The 19315-nt window shown below is 47.9% G+C and overlaps 1 protein-coding gene and 1 non-coding gene across 12 annotated transcripts in view; one reads left to right on the top strand and one right to left on the bottom strand.

Annotated features, from left to right (window-relative positions):
- Window positions 1-48: 48 nt before the first annotated feature.
- On the bottom strand, window positions 49-119 carry trnag-ccc (transfer RNA glycine (anticodon CCC)). The gene has a single exon. It is a non-coding gene; the product is annotated as a tRNA-Gly (tRNA).
- Window positions 120-3837: 3718 nt separating this feature from the next.
- Window positions 3838-19315, top strand: part of LOC111834656 (rho GTPase-activating protein 44-like) — a 53520-nt gene continuing 38042 nt past the window's right edge. For all 11 annotated transcript variants that reach the window (XR_002836053.2, XR_002836052.2, XM_072711880.1 and 8 more), the window contains exon 1: window positions 3838-4156. Coding sequence is in view for 9 of the 11 variants with exons in the window: in XM_072711880.1 (XP_072567981.1) it covers window positions 4104-4156 (53 nt within the window). In the remaining 2 variants the exon portion in view is untranslated. The remainder of the gene's footprint in view (window positions 4157-19315) is intronic.

Raw genomic sequence — 19315 nt, 5'->3', positions numbered from 1 at the left:
ATGCACCACTTTCCAAAACACTACAAAATACGAATACTAAAAACGTAGTGCGCCGCCCGGGAATCGAACCCGGGTCGCAAGAATGGGAATCTTGCATGATACCACTACACCAGCGGCGCTATACAGCGCATCATTCTGACAGCTATACTAACATCTTATATGTATTGCATATATCTGTAACCACCCTAATTTGGCGACCATGACATCTAGCATAAGACGAACATATGCATGATTAGGTAGCGTTCAGTGTCAGAAACTTTGGTCAGAAAGTCAGTTGTGTAAAACAAATATATCGCACGTTTTAAGTCCAGAATAATTTATGGGGTTAAGTTTCCTTAATTTCGGCATTCACTAATTTAAATCGATTAAGTTTGGGCGCCACTGAATTAAAATTAAATTCCGCCATTATACAATTACAACGTGCCTTTACCGTTTATTTATATATGCCGCATGGTTGTGGAGAAAAATTTTTTTCAAGTAGTTGAAGCAATAGTCGCCTTTAGGCTTTTCTCCCAGGGGGTGCAAAGTGAGAGAGCGACTTGTCATTCAAATATAACTTTCCAATGTAATTTAATTTTATTGAACTGAATATATTCAAATAGCATTTTCATCTTACCAGTAGGGGGTGCAATTGTTCGGAGAACACACGCAAGTCTTCAAATTGGTTTTTATGCAACACGCCTTTGCTTACAATTCTTTTTTGTCTTTAATAAGATCTAATCCTGAAAATATAAAACCTAAACTAATGTGATTACGTGTATCACTCGAGCTTAACCAAAGAGACTAACTTTTCAGTGCAGTTTAGCTGAATGTGTAAAGTATGGTTCGATAATTTTATCGTTCTATTCAGACACATCTCTTAGTGAGATAACAAGCAGATTTACGTTGTGGAAAATGGTGCGAAAACACCTAAGGTATGAAACCTACTCATTCCCTCCTGATAATAGCACTCAGCCCGAGCTCTCGTCGTTCCCTCGTGGAACTCCTTTAATGAGTTCTTATTACACCATATCTAATTTCTTATCTGACTCTCTGGCGTTTGTGAGGACTAACAGTGCGTGTAATGAAGGAGTCACCACTCGAAAGGTAAACGTGGGAACTGTTATCATCTCTCCCATGTTCACAGCCGGGTCATTTGCGCCGGTGTTCTGTCGAAAAATACTACCTATCGAGACGTGCTATCGAGCCTTTCTGCGCATGTGCAGTTCCACCGTTTTGGGATTAGGGTTAGCTTTTAGGGGTTAGGGTTAGGGTTAAGGTATGGGTTTTAGGGGTTTTGGGTAAGAGTTAGGGTTAGGGCTATCTATTAGCACTACGGTAGCATTTTTCGACAAGGCAGCATATATCGACAGAACACCGGCAGCCTGAATTCCCCCGTGTAGGGATCGATGCCCTTTGAGCATCCAGCCTGGTCTTTCCATGCATGCTGACATCCATCAAGGTGTAGAGTGGTCTGCTTGGAAAGACCTTGCTGGACTTGTGCAGAAAGCTCCAGAAGAGGGTGCTTTAAATGCTCAGGAATTATTCGGAGGGGATGGACATCAGAAGTTTTTAAATGTGTATGACTTGCTTCAGTCTTTTATTTTATTCCCAGCCAGATGACCTAATAAACTATTTTCTATAAGTATCGGTAATTTTTATATAGGCCTATACGCCAGTTTATACAAAAGCGTTTGCTAAATATGTAAAATGTAGACGTAAATTATACACAGGTCTATTTAGCAAACGTTTTTGTCCAAAGCGAAATACAGGTGAGACAAATAGCACATTTCAAACATGCGTGTAGGAGGTGATGATACTGGGGCGGGCAACGCAGTTTAGTAGCCGAGATGCAAAGGTCTGTTCTTTCAGAGGGACGAATGAAGCCAAATTAAATATGGTGGGATACATACCCCCCCGCTAATTCCTATAAGCCTTTGCATACGTCCTGTCGAAGAATCAGCTGGGCATAAGTGCAGCTCGGCTGAGCTTCCAGTGAAGGCCCAGGTACAGTGTAAGCAGAATCGGAGCAGCTACACAACATTTAACAAAGCAAGAACCTAATGAGACTATTCAGTAACCAGAAGTGCAACTTAAGAACATTCAGCGAGCAAGACATCGGGCTAATATATATGTAATTACCTTCACTGTAAAGTTTTCGCTTTATTTGAAAAAGCATGTCCGGTTTGGTTGCTTCCGGGCAGTGAGGTGTGAAATTAGAAGCTATTACCGAAAGCTGAGGGAACATTAAATGGAGTAAACGGGGAGGGGGCGGCGGAGTAGACCTCAGCTCCACGCGGAAGCGCAGTCCGGGCCAATCTGCCGGGTGCCAGTTCAAGCCTTCTTATATAAATGTCAGTGATGGATGAGTTTATTACTGCGCTAGAACACAACAGATAGAGAACTGATAGACAAAACAAATGGGAACATCTAAAATGTTTAAATTATGATAAGGCCAATTAGGCGTTAATCCTCCGGTTTGTCAAGTTATCGTGGTCACAATGTATTGTTTTAACTCACTTGTCACTATTCATTGTTGGGGCCGTTTGTCTTGACATTATTAATGTGCAAGAAAATGATTCTTGCATTAAGTGTTGTTTGTGGTATAAAAAAAATTTAAATGGCAGATGCCCTCGTTTTTTCATACTTCTGGTACCCTGTAGTGGATAAACAGTCGTGGAAGATGGATACACTACGGGAAAATTCTCACGATGAGCAGTAAACAGTGCGGTGTCGCCACTAGGTTATGCTGTTTCCTTGACGAAATGTGTCCTCCGCATTTAACCCATATATGACTTAGCAGGGCGCAGCTAATTCAGCACCCAGGGAGCAGGGCTTGGAGGCGCTACCTTGATGGTCGGGGATTCAAACCTGCTATCTTTCAATTACGAGTGCGCTTCCCGAACCATTAAGCCACCACTGTCTAGACCTTTTCGACGTCTGTGGCTTTATGATCATCAGACATATGTTACGAGGTATTGACATAGGCTACACTGCACTGCGATGACAAAGCATTTGTTATTACTGAATGCGACACATTCCACCTGTTCTATGTGTGTGACATATTTGTGGTTGGTTCAACGTCTTTCATTCCAAATACTCTATGAGAGAAACACACAGACATATATAACAGTTGAGAGCGAAGACTGTGGATTGAGCGCAGGGTCAGGCCATTGATAGGGCGCCGCATAAAGTGAATGAAATACCCAATTTGGGTGTAGAGTGTAGCTCAGTTGGTCAGGCCTGTGTGTGTGTGTGTGTATGCGGCACTGCGCACTCCGTTTGCATTGTATTACACCGTATTTGTTACTATTATGAAACAAAAATCCCTTTCCCATTAGAAGTTGAGAAACCTGAAAATTCAGTGTTTGCATTTTGTTTACTCAAGAGAAGAATTGTATTCTACCTATAGCCTTTGCGAAAATAGACCTACACCAATTCCAGACTTGGATAGTTATCTTAAGAAATATGGCAACAAAAGAAAAGGTATAGTATGATATCAACACGAAGATGGAATACAATAAATAGCGGGTATAACGTTTCCATTTGCCCAACAGTTTCACCGTAGCATTATTAGGCTGGTAATTTGTTTATTCCTCAGGCAGTGATTTGATTGCTCACTTAAACTGTCTGCTGAACCGTAACGTTAATACAGCACAGCTGAAAGGGAAATCATACCTGAAGACTAACAAATACTTATAATAATACTGTTATTATGTAGATGGTTATTATGCAACGTATGTATACATTATACTGTATCCTTTAAAATTAATTATGTCGTTTCAATTAATTAATTTAAACATAGTCCAAAGCATGATTCTGGAACCACATTTCCCAAAATGCACCGGGAGAGTAGCGCCAGCCCGTCGTGAGCTGTCATTCTGCCTAAAGAAGAGAAAATTGCACAGCATCTCTGTGCAGAGGAGTGGGAGATTCGGGCAAGAAATATGCAATGAAACGCATCATTCGTCGCCATCGACTGTGTGTTTTCTAGTGAAATGGAGGAGAGGGATTGTCGCAGGGCGGATTTACTGTGCGATCGCCGTGGAACTCTCCTGCCCCTTCGTGAATGAGAAATGCCGACTCCTTTCAGCTATTGGTGTTAACGCAGAGAAAAACACAAAATGAAGAAGCAATTCAATCGGATGCGACAGCTCGCCAACCAAACCGTTGGCAGGTAGGCACAGAAAAACAAGCAACCTTGATTATATTTTGTTGTGACACTATTTTTTACCGTCATTTGCGGAGACGGGGTGTTTGAATGAGGAAAGATTTGCATAGATATGCTGATGGAGTAACTGCTGTGTTGAAATCCCAGTCGAGTGAAAAGTGGTTAAGCAAGAACGTTTTAATATTTTTAATTTTCATTGCACCGTTTTGTGTCGCTCTCGGTCATTAACGTCCAAAATAGTGGCCTCGGTATTCTCTACATTTAATTAATCATCGCCGCTGTGCCCGTATATAAGATATTAATGACTTTAATTGGTTTTAAGAATACCGCAGAGGAACCGTGGGGGCGTGATACCGAGAGAAGGTGCGAATGGGACGCCTTCCGTACGTCGTTTTTTTTATTATGATTATTTTCGAGAAGGTTACATTGGGATCTTGAAGCCGTAGGATGCGCAGTGATCCCTGATTAAACCCAGACGCAAAGTGTTAATCATATTGATAACAATCGTACAGATCGCGATACACCGTAAACCCATATAGTCTGCGTCGCTAGATGGAAAAAAATAAAAAATGTGATGTTTATGTAATCCGTTTATTTAGCCGGGGGGGGGGCATAGGAACCGATCTCTTAACGGGGTGTTTATTACGTTTCGAAGTGGGCTGTATTCTGTAGATGAAGCCAATTTATGGTCACGATTGGGTTGATATCGACGCCAGGCGAAATCAGGCGTAAGACAGAAACCGAGCTACTGTTAAGTATCTACGTGTCTGACAGCATATCTTACGTTTTGCATAGACAATACGTCACCGTTGTTATTATGGGAAGCAAAGGTGATACAGAACAGAACTGCTCTCAATAGTATTTTGCTGTATTCCTCGTTCTCTACACAGAAGTGTGGATTTTTTTATTAATCTATTTTTATGTTATGAGCATTTACGCAAGTACCCCCAGGATGGGGCGATGAAGACGTGAACTTCGTATTACTAAAAAAAAACGCGTGTTTTAATCGCGTGGCAAATGCAATGATTCCTGATGGGGAAAATAGGAAGGAAAGGAGAGAACATGATGCTCTTTTCAGCAAACCAAGTCGTGACACCGTTTCAAACAGTGTGGGCTGTCGCTGCAAGGCAAAATTTTCAGATTTTGAGGTTATACAGTGTTGCATAGCATACAGCAAGTGACACAGATGACAAGCCTTATTAACTGGCAAAATGTATTGAGACTGAGCAACGTTATACAAACCTTGTATTGTTAATGTTGGAATTTTTATATATAGATGTAGGCCTATCCTATATAAAATTCTGCTTCTGATGTATAGGCCTACCATATGTGCAGAGGGTTCCTTACTCATTATTCTTTTGTGCAATAATTTAAAGCCTATGGCTATTTGTTAGTCACGTAACTAGCAATTATGAAGGGAATTCGTGATATCTGACTTTTAAATTTGTTTTTACCTAACGTGGGGTGTCACCTCACCTAATGTTTCAGCAAGCTCTGTAATGGCATAACAATAAACAGGAGCCCTAAAGGAGGCTGTAACCGGAGTGGCCGGCTCTCGGCCGGGACCAGGTGCCCGATCCCTACCGGGGCTAACAAGAGAAACGGAGACCAGAGAACGGTGCCTTGGTTACCGTGGTAACAGCGGGGGGGGGGGGAAGGGGAGGGGGTAAAAACATGTCGCGTTTTCGAGCTACAGGAAAAGTGTCACCGGCTTACGCTGGGTATCGCACCATGGGAATCATCCGAAAGTTAAACGCTGGGCCGAAATCTGACCTGCGTTATTTTTTATCAACCCGGAACTTAAGGATTCCCGATCCCCTGTTGAAATGACGCACACACACGCCCGGATCACATCATTAAATTTCAGCGTAGCAGGCAGCGCTGGGACTTCCCCGAGCTAAACGCGGCCCCTCCGGATCCCCCACCGCGGATCCGCGTCACTCAGAGTCAACATCGTATCTGTTTGCGTTCACACGCCACGGTAGCAACCTAATTATCAGGGAGCCTGGCTAAATGATAAAATAAATACAAGCTAAAGGAAACAGACGCTGCGCAGCACACAGACACACCGGCCGCAGCGGGTGTATAAAAAGGCGGGATCGCCCTGGGCCTTGGTAATGTAATAGAGTTCACGGTGCGTTTGACTGAGTATGAAGTCACACCATTAGGCCGATTACGGCGCCGCATGCGGACCTTTCTGGGCTCTCACTAAGCAACACTAAAGCGATGCCGCTGTCAAATATGTCAAAGCTCCCTTTTACTTTTTGGGCATTTCATTTTCCTCTACTGGTTCTTTGAGGCTGTGGAAACGGGTCTCCTGAGGGGGGGGGGGGGGTCTTTCTGTCTCACCCTCGGTATCGCATTTTTTCGGTTTGTCTATCCTAGTGCTGTGTAAACACCCCAACGAGGTATGAAAATGTCCTCTTTGCCCCAATGTCAGCAGGCTACTTTGTGCTGAGAGGCTCGCCCTGGTGACCGCGGTGGTGAAATCGCCAGAGCCTGGCACAGGAACACATGATTAAATTCAGATGGAGGTGGCCTGACAATTATGCTGAAGCACAATCAGATTCCCTACTGCATAATGTGTGTGTGGATTAGCCTTACCTTACGTTGTGGGGACCAAATGTCCCCTACAATGTGATAAAAACCTGTTTTTAACGCCGTGGTGACCATTGTTCAGGTCCCCACATAGATCTGTGAATACAATCAAAAATCTAAAAACTTAGTATTTTGACATTTTGAGGACCATTTTTTTGGTCCCCAATAGGGGAAACTGAATTATTTTGTCCCATAAGAGCTTCCTCAGTGTGTCCTCTAGCCGTGCCTGTGAGTTGCAGGCTGTGTTTTCGTAGTGTGGCTCTGTGTCAGCACCTCACCATGGTGTAGGTGGTATGTGCTGCACCATAGCAGGGCCTGTGCCTGTGTGCCCCGTGTGTGTGGCTCTCCTCTGTTGCATGCTGCACATGTGCATGCATGCGCGTGTGTGCGTGGCCAGTATGTTTGCACAAGCCTGAGTGGCCCCTGCGTCTTGGGACTCGCGGCTGTGACCCACTGAGGCATAAGGCCAGAGTAATGCGTAATACCATAAACTTTCCCTGTTCGGCATGGTAGCCATGGTAATCAGGGATGCTTCGAGGGCCAGGCTGTGGTGGATGGGTGACCTTCCGGAACATGCTGCTGAATATGACCACCGGCAGCATGTCACCAGTGGGTCAGGTGAGGTTAGGGTTACCTTCAAATCCAAGGTGGGAATAGCTGTTGTACCATTGAGCGTAGAAAGGCAACAGTAAAAATATAAGGTATCAGATTAGGGGGGGTCAATATATTAAACAATGAATGTCAATGGACATGAATAATATTTAAAGAAAAAAAACATTGTGTAAGTGACTTCTATGTCTTGTTTTAAAAATAATATTTTAGAATAGGATGGCGTGCAGTGGGTCCCCCAGCCGTGTGCCCTGGGCTGCTTGGGACAGACCCCAGGCCCCCGCGGGTCCCCACCTGCTACCTGACCAGGATAAGTGATTGCAGGACGGGGGGTGGATTTTAAAATAGCGATGGCAGTGTCTGATGTTGGGTGACATGGTGGTGTCTCCTGTCAGCGCTCATTGCTGGGGTCTGAATCGTCCCCCTCAGTTTCCCAGTGTGGCTTGGGGGGGGGGGGGGGGCAGGAGTCTGTTCTCTGTTCCCAAACACACTGTGCAGTGAACTGGTGTCTTTAAATGGGTCCTGTGATGGACCAGCATGATCTTGAGCTCTTGTATAGTTTAGATAAAATTGTAACACATTTAAAGACACATTAATTTAAAAATATTACATATACAGGATGTACCCTAGCCTTGTACATCTCCCCCAAAGTCCTGACCAGGATAACATCCTTGAATATGGATGTATGGATGTATACAGTGATGGCTTGGCCATTGTTTGACATGCAGGTCAAGTCTCACTTTGGGTATTTGAGAGGAAACAAGCACTTGGTTTGGGGGGGTCTCTGTGTCTGTTGGTGTGAGGGGGTCTCTGTGTCTGTTGGTGTGAGGGAGGTCTCTGTGCCTGTTGGTGTGAGGAGGTCTCTGTGTCTGTTGGTGTGAGGGGGGTCTCTGCCTGTTGGTGTGAGGGGGTCTCTGTGCCTGTTGGTGTGAGGGGGTCTCTGTGTTTGTTGGTGTGAGGTCTCTGTGCCTGTTGGTGTGAGGGGGTCTCTGTGCCTGTTGGTGTGAGGAGGTCTCTGTGCCTGTTGGTGTGAGGTCTCTGTGTCTGTTGGTGTGAGGGGGGTCTCTGCCTGTTGGTGTGAGGGGGTCTCTGTGCCTGTTGGTGTGAGGGGGTCTCTGTGCCTGTTGGTGTGAGGTCTCTGTGTCTGTTGGTGTGAGGGGGGTCTCTGCCTGTTGGTGTGAGGAGGTCTCTGTGCCTGTTGGTGTGAGGAGGTCTCTGTGCCTGTTGGTGTGAGGGGGGTCTCTGTGCCTGTTGGTGTGAGGGGGTCTCTGTGCCTGTTGGTGTGAGGTCTCTGTGTCTGTTGGTGTGAGGGGGGTCTCTGCCTGTTGGTGTGAGGAGGTCTCTGTGTCTGTTGGTGTGAGGGGGTCTCTGTGTCTGTTGGTGTGAGGGGGGTCTCTGTGCCTGTTGGTGTGAGGAGGTCTCTGTGCCTGTTGGTGTGAGGAGGTCTCTGTGCCTGTTGGTGTGAGGGGGTCTCTGTGCCTGTTGGTGTGAGGAGGTCTCTGTGTCTGTTGGTGTGAGGGGGTCTCTGTGTCTGTTGGTGTGAGGGGGGTCTCTGCCTGTTGGTGTGAGGGGGTCTCTGTGTCTGTTGGTGTGAGGGGGTCTCTGTGTCTGTTGGTGTGAGGGGGTCTCTGTGTCTTGTGTGAGGGGGTCTCTGTGTCTGTTGGTGTGAGGGGGTCTCTGTGCCTGTTGGTGTGAGGGGGTCTCTGTGCCTGTTGGTGTGAGGAGGTCTCTGTGTCTGTTGGTGTGAGGGGGTCTCTGTGCCTGTTGGTGTGAGGGGGGTCTCTGTGTCTGTTGGTGTGAGGGGGTCTCTGTGCCTGTTGGTGTGAGGGAGTCTCTGTGTCTGTTGGTGTGAGGGGGTCTCTGTGCCTGTTGGTGTGAGGGGGTCTCTGTGCCTATGAATGGAAGGTCACCGGTTTGAATTATGTGCTTGGCAGAATAGACACGTCACCGTCTGGCCCTTGAGCTATAGGCTTATCCCTTAACCCTGAGAACCAGAGAGAGCAGATTAATGGTTCGTCTTGCCCTCATACCCCCAGCGTCACTGTAGTCTGTGTGTGTATGTGTGTTTATGTGTGTGTGTGCGCATGTGTGTTTGTGTGTGTGTGTTTATGCGTGTTTGTGTGTATTTCTGTCTGTGTGTGTTAGTGTGTGTGTTTGTGTGTGCGTGTTTCTTTGTTTGTGTGTGTGTGTGTGTGCGCATATGTGTTTGTGTGCGTGTTTATGTACGTGTTTGTGTGTATTTCTGTCTGTGTGTGTTAGTGTGTGTGTTTGTGTGTGCGTGTTTCTTTGTTTGTGTGTGTGTGTGTGCGCATATGTGTTTGTGTGTGTGTTTATGCGTGTTTATGTACGTGTTTGTGTGTATTTCTGTCTGTGTGTGTTAGTGTGTGTGTGTCTCAAAGGGCAGAAGGTTTAGATATGTGAACACTGAAGAATTCCTGTGTTCCTGTACTTGTATAGGTGCCAATGGCATGTCGTTTCAGTGAGACCTGTCTACATCCCAGCATATGTGCTCTCACTTCTCATGGATAGTAAGGAAAACATCCTGCTGCTTTTTCTCACTTCCCAAAAACTTGCAGCTGTCTGTTGGTGCCACAGATTGTCAGTAGCTAGGCATGTTGCCGGGCTGCTTAGAATTTACAGAGAAACCCCGTCATGTTGTCATTTTACTTCAGACAAGTGGACCTCTCTTCCTTTAAATAGTGAAAGCTTGAAAGAGTTGTTGTTTTTTACCCATTCAGAAATTTCCACTCAGATGCAGAATCTGAAACATGGAGATTATGGCTTAATCGGCTGTAACGCAGTCAATGGGGATGTGTCACACAGAGCGGGTGAGCGAGGTGAACTGGAGAGACCGGTCATGTTCCTCACTCATGTGCAGATGCGTTTCTCTTCACCTGTTTGTGGGGCTGGGAGGTGGCTGAGTCTCCAATGGTTTATTTATTTCCTTACGGATATGGAAATACAGCCACAGCCCTCTGGAAGGTGGAGGATGTGTGTGTGTGTGTCACATGTCTACGCCTCTGTGTGTCTGTGTGCGTATGTCTGTTTTTATGGAGCAGGGAGGTCTCCTTCAGGGACAGGCTGCCCTCTTACAAGCAGCAAAATCTCTAAACGGCCCCTAAGGCGAGATATTAACAGGCCGGAGTCGCAGACGCAAAGGCAGGTGTTTCTCCTTGGCATAGAGGATGCCTTGACATTGACTCTGGATTAAGTGACACACTTGTTGGTGTCCGTCAAGGGTTGGGTTACCTCTGATTTCTGGCCCTTCCTGTCAATCAGGGAAAGCTCATTGTTATTTCTGGTCACCCTTTGGGTAGGAATCTTGAATTCCTGCCATCTTGACCTCTTAGACCCTGAGCTCTTGTTGTCCTGATGATGCCTGAGGGGGCGGGGCTTATTGTCTGACATGGGCTTGCTTCCCAGTTCACTGGGGCTCTTCAGAAGTTCTGACTTTGCTGCAGGATTAGATCTTTCCCATCCAAAGTAACTGGAACGTCATTGGTAGATGTGTGAGGCACGTGGTTCCTGTTACTTTGTTGTTCATTGTGTCCTTTTGTCTGTCCTGCAAGATTGAAGCCAAGACTGACAGACACGTCTGTGAACGTGAACAAACAACTACTCTTAGGACATAAGCTACGTTTTATACTACGTCCTACGTATTCATTTTCTATTTATTTCTGTTTCTTGTGTAATGACCAATGAAATATTTAAATTTCATCTCAGCATATGACCTATGGGTCAAATACCTCAAACTGACCATAAACACATTTGATTGGATACTGACTTGCATTGTTAGGGTGAGTCACAGGTAGTTTCAATTACTGAAAATGTATTTAAATGTTTATTGAAATTTTATGAACTTGTGTATTTTTTTGGCATAGTCACCTGCCAAAGAATTCAGTCCAAAATAGCTTACATTTGCTGGGTTATTTTAATCAAGGCCATGCTTTGCCAATGTAGGAAAGGTATTAATAGCATTGCACTAAAGGGTCTTAGCACATACGATTCATTTGCAAACGCTGAGTTGCGTGAAGATAACAAATCTCCTGCAGGATTATGACTGTGGGAGTGAAAGTGAAGGATGTCAGGAGAGGTTTCTGTGAGAAAGTCGACCTGTGAAGCAGTGCAGGGAGCTTTCGGCCTGCCAAACCAAGCTGACATTCCTCCGTAGGTCTGCCACTGCCGAATCAAGCCGACATCATTACCCCGTAGGTCTGCCACTGCCGAACCGAGCTGACATTCCTCCGTAGGTCTGCCACTGCCGAATCAAGCCGACATCATTACCCCGTAGGTCTGCCACTGCCGAACCGAGCTGACATTCCCCCGTAGGTCTGCCACTGCCGAACCGAGCTGACATTCCTCCGTAGGTCTGCCACTGCCGAACCGAGCTGACATTCCTCCGTAGGTCTGCCACTGCCGAATCAAGCCGACATCATTACCCCGTAGGTCTGCCACTGCCGAACCGAGCTGACATTCCTCCGTAGGTCTGCCACTGCCGAACCGAGCTGACATCATTACCCCGTAGGTCTGCCACTGCCGAACCGAGCTGACATCATTCCCCCGTACGTCTGCCACTGCCGAACCGAGCTGACATTCCTCCGTAGGTCTGCCACTGCCGAATCCAGCCGACATCATTACCCCGTAGGTCTGCCACTGCCGAACCGAGCTGACATTCCTCCGTAGGTCTGCCACTGCCGAATCAAGCCGACATCATTACCCCGTAGGTCTGCCACTGCCGAACCGAGCTGACATTCCTCCGTAGGTCTGCCACTGCCGAACCGAGCTGACATTCCTCCGTAGGTCTGCCACTGCCGAACCGAGCCGACATCATTACCCCGTAGGTCTGCCACTGCCGAACCGAGCTGACATTCCTCCGTAGGTCTGCCACTGCCGAACCGAGCCGACATCATTACCCCGTAGGTCTGCCACTGCCGAACCGAGCTGACATTCCTCCGTAGGTCTGCCACTGCCGAACCGAGCTGACATCATTCCCCCGTAGGTCTGCCACTTCGGGGCTGAGATATTAGCTTTGCTGCACCGGTGCACCCAGCAACGTGCTGGAGTCTGGCAGCTAACAGAGCCCCTCCCCAATGGCAGGGGTTTTGTGTGTAGGGGGGGGTCACATATCCATCCTCCACCTCATGCATTTCCTTTAATGGACACCCCCCGCCCCACCTGTATTATTAATGTGGAGGTCTAGGCAGCTACGCAATTAAAGAGCAATCATAGGTATCGCCTCCGCCCTCCCCAGGCCGGGGGTATTTTTGCGCACAGCTGTAAGGCCCCCACTGGCACTACCTCTCTGCCTATGATGACCTTGATGTTCAGGTGTTTGACCTCACCACACCCCACAGCTTGGGGCAGCAACGGGGCCTGGCGGAAATGGAGGGTTTCCCAACGGCTAATGAGGCCTCAGTTAAGTTTGCTCATGTTGCACAAAGCACATGCAGAAACAAAATATTACAAAGGCAAACATACATTAGGAATACAGTGGAACAGGATTCTTCAATTATTATTATGGGGGAAACCATCAACTGAACATGCAAAATGCGAAAATATATGGAAATAAAAGCTGTTGAGGAGGTCCTGGTGGGGGGGGGGGGAGTCATACCTATGTGTCATGTGTCACTTAGCCTGTCCCTTCACTGTGTGTGTGTGACGCAAAAAGGTTATACATGGCTTCACAGGAATGACAGCTGGAATGCTGAGGACCTTGGTGATGGGGTCACAGGTTATGGAGCCTCTCCCTGCGGGACAGCAGTATCCATCATGTTGGTCATTTCGATTATGTTCCACCATCAGCATGAATAAAGCCTTGATGGATCGTTAGCTGAATCTGGTGTCCCTCAGGTATATGATTTGGTGTATCTCACGCTGAACTTCATCCAGAACTGAAACCAACGGCACCAAAACAAATTCCATATTCTTGCACTTGGTGAATAAAACAATTCTGGTTCTTATTCTGATTCTGAACCTGCTGTTCATGAGCTGAGATCTACAGTGACCTTGTTACCAGCTTGTTACTCCTTTCCTAGAAACGTAGCAAATAATACAAAGAAAATCTAAAAAAAAAATGCTCTTTTAAGGCCAATTTAACATGAACAGCCTCGACTCCAGTGGCACAGTAACGCTCCGAGGATTCTGCAGGCACACGGGATAGTAGAGCGGTGCCAGCTCAGCAGGAAGTGACATCAGCGCTTGCCGCCCCGCCCCCTAGCCCTCGCGCGGGTTGCTGATGTCCACCCGGCAGGAAGCATGCGGCTTGCAGGGCTGTGCCGGTCCCCGTCGTGGTGCCATCTGTCGCTGAGCTGTCATGCCCTAAACGGCTGTTTATGCCTACCCCCCCCCCCCCCCCCCACATGCCAAAAGTGAGCTGCGTTACCCAATCGCTGTGGCCGATCCGGCCCTGTGCTGCAGCCTCTCTGGATGATAATTAAGAGATTCTGCCTCCTGTATAAACTGGAGCAAATTCAGTGAGGCTCCAAGACACTAAGCATTTTTAGGTCCAGCTATTTCCATTCATCCATCTAGCTATTAGTTATAATTTTTTGCCCTTTGCACGGGAACCTGCTTTAGCATTCACCTCCCATCTTATTGTCCCATGAGACACATGGACATCAAGTGAGATCAAAGAACGCAGAGTCAGCCAAGAGCCAGCGCTGATATGGTCACGGGATTTGAACCGGCGACCTTCCAATCGAGACACTGAATCCTGACCCACAGAATCCAGTACAGGTCTCTGGTGAGCCTGGAGCCTGTCATTGGGAATGCCTGTGATATACTATTTCACTTAGCAATGCAAACCTTCATGGTCAGTTTTGTGTTTAATTATTTTTCTTCAAAGGGAGGCTTGTAGTTATGCCTCCCCTACCCTAGGAGGCAGTATCCATTTATAGAGAATCGCAAAAAACAGCTGATCTCATTGCTGTAATTTATGTAATAATAAGACCGGGGCTGCCAATGGCCCTGTAGCCTTGCTGCTGTATATTTGACCAGCTCAGACTTGAGTCACTCCAGCGGGAAATTGGGCTTTTCCTGCCGTTGTCTGAGTAATGTCTGTGAACACACACACCGTGTGACTTCCAGAGTGGGCTTTGGAGATCCAAGGCAAGCGCTGTTAGATCATCGCGATGACGTTTCCCCGCAGCCCGCTCTCGGGGGTGAGGCGGGGTCAACACTGTGAGCTTAGCTGGACACCAGACCCCAGGTCAGGTGACCTCCCCCCCTGCAGTGGGGGCCTTCCCAGAACGGGACTGGATGGCTAGTCATCTGCTTGTGAGGGTAGTAAAAAGATCAACAGTGGTCTGAAAAACATACAGCAGGTCATTCCTGATACTTTGCATTTGATTTGGTTTGAGACTTGGATGCAGCCTTGGGTAGAGTGCAATGTGGGCGTGCACGTGGATGCAGTGTTAGATAGAGCGCAGTGTGGGCATGCACATGGATGCAGTGTTGGGTAGAGCGCAGTGTGGGCGTGCACGTGGATGCAGCGTTGGGTAGAGCGCAGTGTGGGCGTGCACGTGGATGCAGCGTTGGGTAGAGTGCAGTGTGGGCGTGCACGTGGATGCAGCGTTGGGTAGAGCGCAGTGTGGGCGTGCATGTGGATGCAGTGTTGGGTAGAGTGCAGTGTGGGCGTGCACGTGGATGCAGCGTTGGGTAGCGTGCAGTGTGGGCGTGCACGTGGATGCAGTGTTGGGTAGAGCGCAGTGTGGGCGTGCACGTGGATGCAGCATTGGGTAGAGTGCAGCGTGGCCTTGCACGTGGATGCAGTGTTGGGTAGAGCGCAGTGTGGGCGTGCACATGCCTAGTAGATTCAGACTGAACTTGCTCTGCCTTTCTGGGAGTCTCTGTGGTGGGCATGGACACAGCAAACTGCTGACAGGATCTCAGGTCTGGTCCGGCGAAAGTACCTACATCAGTTCTACTTCCTTCATCCATCGCTTTTTCTCCTCCTGTAGTCCTCACAGACACAGCAGTGTTGGGTGGCCCATAAAGCACACATCAAAGACCATGGAGACTCATAACCCGTCCAGCTAGACAGGAACTCAATTCCATTTGTTTACATTTTAAGAGATTTCACACTTGTTACTTATTTGTACATGTGACAGGTAATCCTAGAAACACTGGAATGTATTGATGAATCTGCCACATCTGTTACATTTTGTGGCATTGTAACATTTGCAGTGTGTGGTTTTTCTTTGTTAACATGGTGAGTTCTATTGCTTTTGAGATCTCCTCATCAGTGGTGTGTGTGTGTGCGTGTGTGTGGGTTTGCATAGATCATATTTGGGGACCAAAATCTCCCCAAAGTGCAGTAAAACCTGAAATTCCTCTACTTTTGGGGACACTTCTTCAGGTCCCCATTTGGATAACCTCAGTTTTATAAAAATCTGTGAATGCAATCAAAAAAATAAAAATGCCAAAAGTCTTGTATTTTGGTCGGTTGCTCATGGTTAAGGTTAGGGATGGTAGAGGTTAAGGGTGTCATGATTGGGATTAGGGTTTCTCCTATAGAAATGAATGGACGGTCCCCATTTTGATAGGAAGACCAACTTCCTGTGTGTGTGTGTGTGTGTGTGTGTGTGTTCCTCTTCTTCTGCGGGATCAGGCCAGGCACAGGGATGATGGCCTGGATCACGTGATTTTTAGGATCTGAGCAGTGAGTGGGGGGGGGACGACACCCCAGGGGTGAGCACTGCAGAGGGACGGTATGTCCTGCTTCATTTCCTGTCTCCTGTGCGCGCATTTCCGCTGGGGGAGGGGCTGATGTGGGGATTGCGGTCCCATGACGGTCAAGGTCGCTAGAATGGAAATTAAGGCTTTATGGTGTGTAATTAAGTCATAATCATTAAAATTTGCCCAGAAGATCACGCTGACGTATTTTATTTCAGATGCTGATGAAAGAAAGGTGTCCTTCCTGACGTCCTTTATCATAAACCCCCCCACCACCACTGCGGTATGTGTCTTGGTGAGCAACCAGGGATGTGTCCTTCTTTTGTGGGGTTTGAAAATATTTACACCATCCGACGATGGTGGGTTCGAATCCCCAGCACTGAAAGTAGCTTACGATGGGAATTTGGAAAATACAGCCTCCCAGATTATAGCATTTAACTGAACCTTTACCATAATTAGGACATCTGGTAACTGATATTTTCCTAGTGTGACTGATTTCATCGCAAGCTGTGCAGCCCCTCGTGCCCCAGACCCATCCACAGAGCCACAGGAGGGCCTTTTCGGCCACTTTTAATGGCTTTTGATGACATTGTGAAACTCCTCCCGCATTTTCCTTTCCTGTTTATGGCCAATGTGGTTTAAAGATGCTCAGCCGCGCAGGCGGATGGTCTCCCCAGCCCCCCCTGAAAAGGTCTGTTCCATCTTGTTCTATTTCCCGGAACCAGGCTCCCCCAGTTAATTCCATTACAGTACAAAACATGATCCTGCTAAGGTTTTCTGCATGTCCATTACCTGTCATATTTGGACCTAAGGGGGGGGCAGTCTACACCTTGTGCACTACTCAGCATTGGGACTCCCTTTGTCCTTCGTATTTTCGAATCCAGTGAAGAAGGACTAAGTCTGGGTCAGCATTTACCTCATGAGGACATTCTGGCCTGGGAATCAGGCACCTGACCTGGGTTGCTTGCGTGTTGGGTGATGCCCAGTGTGGTGGTGCAGAGGGGGCAGGTTCCTATATACAGGGCTCGTGTCCAGCTGGGTTGCCTGGGGGGGCATAAGCACCCCCTTTGTGAATTGTTTATGCTTGCGTGACGTTTCAGTTCCCTGACCAACAGCAATCTCCTACTGAAAACATTGGCCATCTCCTTTGTTTCAGTTCAAACAGCTTCATTTACACCGATGGCATCACTTTGGGCTTCTTCTGCGGCAAACCCTCCATGTCCTGAGGTCAGCAGTCATTTTTGTTTTTAAATTGAGGTAAAACACGATGGAGAATGAATAAGATGCCCAGATCTGGCAGATGTTTGATTCGATGAGTCAGAGTATGTCAGCACCAGGGATCCTTGCCGAGACTTTGTGCAGCGCGGTGCTCTGGCTGCCAAGCTGCCTGCCCCCTCCCCATCTCTCATTGTATAATTCTGGGGCAGGAATCCAGGGACCTCTGGGTGGAAGGTGAGCCTTCTGCCTGGGGGGGGGGGGTGCTGGGCGTGAAAGTATTTGCGTTCTGTCACTCGACTAGCACAGATACGAAAGCGATTCACAACAGGGGGGTGTGGAACTGGGACTGAGGATACCTCAGAGGTACCCCTGACTCTGGGAAGCTCTTTAGCTGTGAAGCTCCTCTTACAAGCATCCCCTCAACTTCCTGTCCCACTTCCTGTCACATGGGTCAGGCTGTAAGTTGCCTACAGGAAGTCCTTTTGCTCTGCCCTGTGTGAATAATGCCCCATGTGGCAGAGGAAAACACCAGCGCTCTGAAGAACAGGGCCGCACCATCGTCCGCCCATCTGTCTCCATCTTTGCGTGCTCACCTTGATGTTACCCACTGAGCAGAAAATGCCCCACACACAATAAAAACCCCCCCACGCTTTTGTGTGTGATGTTGGGCAAAGATGTCACCACATTGGCTGAGGGCTGCCGACTTGAGCGAGAGTCTAAACTGGAATCAGTCTCCATAAGCGCTTTGTTATAAATAGCTTTAAAAAGTGTCACCTGAACAGCTAAAAGTAAACAGACCCGGTGGAGAACACAGGGATCGAGGGCGGTGCCGCCTGGAGTGAGGGTGGCATGGAGCCAATGGCAGCCGTCTGAGATGCTGAGGTTGTATCTGGTTGCCTTCGTGGGCCGTCCTTCAGACACAAGCAGGAACATCTAGAAAGCATGTATCACCTTGCCTTATTCCTTCCCTGTATTAGCTGAGAAATGGCTGTCCAGCTATAGCTCTCCAGGCAGGACAGGATTTACCTGGACCACAGTTACCGGGTCAGGCATTAGGGTACTGGGTCTGGTGGCCTGATTCCACCTGCTGGGGTCTTCTAAGACCGTGGATGACTGCAGGAGGAGATCGATCATGAGAATGTGCGTCCGATTGTGTGTTGTACGCACGGCACAGAACGTCATGGTAGTGTTCTGGAAGAGGTCGGGATCTTGAACCACAGAATTCCTGAGCAGAGCAGTCGCCTTCTCCATGTGTGATGTAACCTGTGTTCACAAGCAGTCGCTGGATGTGCCTTTATGTGTGTGTGTGTGTGTCTGTGTGTGCGAACGTGTGTGTGCCTCTATGGGTGTGTGTACCTGTATGTGTGTGTGTCTGTGTGCCTCTATGGGTGTGTGTCTGTGTCTGTGTCTGTGTGCCTGTATGGGAGTGTGTACCTGTATGTGTGTATGTGTGTGTGTGTGTACCTGTATGTGTGTGTGTGTACGTGTGTGTGACAGAGAGAGAGGCAGGCCCTTCTAACTCCTCTATCATACTTAACAATGTTCTGACCTAACCCTAACCCTAAGCCTAAACCTAACCCTACTTTCTTGTGGGCTCCCCTTGTTTTGGTAACCTGATTTCTCGCCTCTCTCTCTCCCTCTCTCTTTCTCTCTCTTTCTCTCTCTCTCTATCCCTTGCCTAATGGCTGTCACAGAGCCGTCACAAACACATTTGCTCTCACCCACACACACTCCGGGCCGCTCAGTGCCAATGATCCGACCGTACATCAGTGGGATGGTGTATCCATGGCAATTGGAGAACACACAGAGCACTGGGGGGGGGTTGTGGGGTGGGGTGGCCAGGATGAACAGAGGGGTCTTGGTGACCCCACCAGACCTACCCTTGCATGTACGGTCAGACCACAGGTGCCCCTCCCCCCTGTCAGATTCCAGTCAGAGCCTGATGGTGTGTGACCTCAGTTACACCCATTGGCTCAAGTGAAGGCGAGATATCTGAGTTTGCCCTTCAAGAGGAAGAGCTGCTTCACTTTAGGGGAACCGCAAGAACTTAGCAGCCACAGATTGTGC

This window comes from Paramormyrops kingsleyae, chromosome 5 (assembly GCF_048594095.1).
Source record: "Paramormyrops kingsleyae isolate MSU_618 chromosome 5, PKINGS_0.4, whole genome shotgun sequence".
Classification (NCBI taxonomy): domain Eukaryota; kingdom Metazoa; phylum Chordata; class Actinopteri; order Osteoglossiformes; family Mormyridae; genus Paramormyrops; species Paramormyrops kingsleyae.
This window is presented reverse-complemented; position numbering and strand designations above follow the sequence as displayed.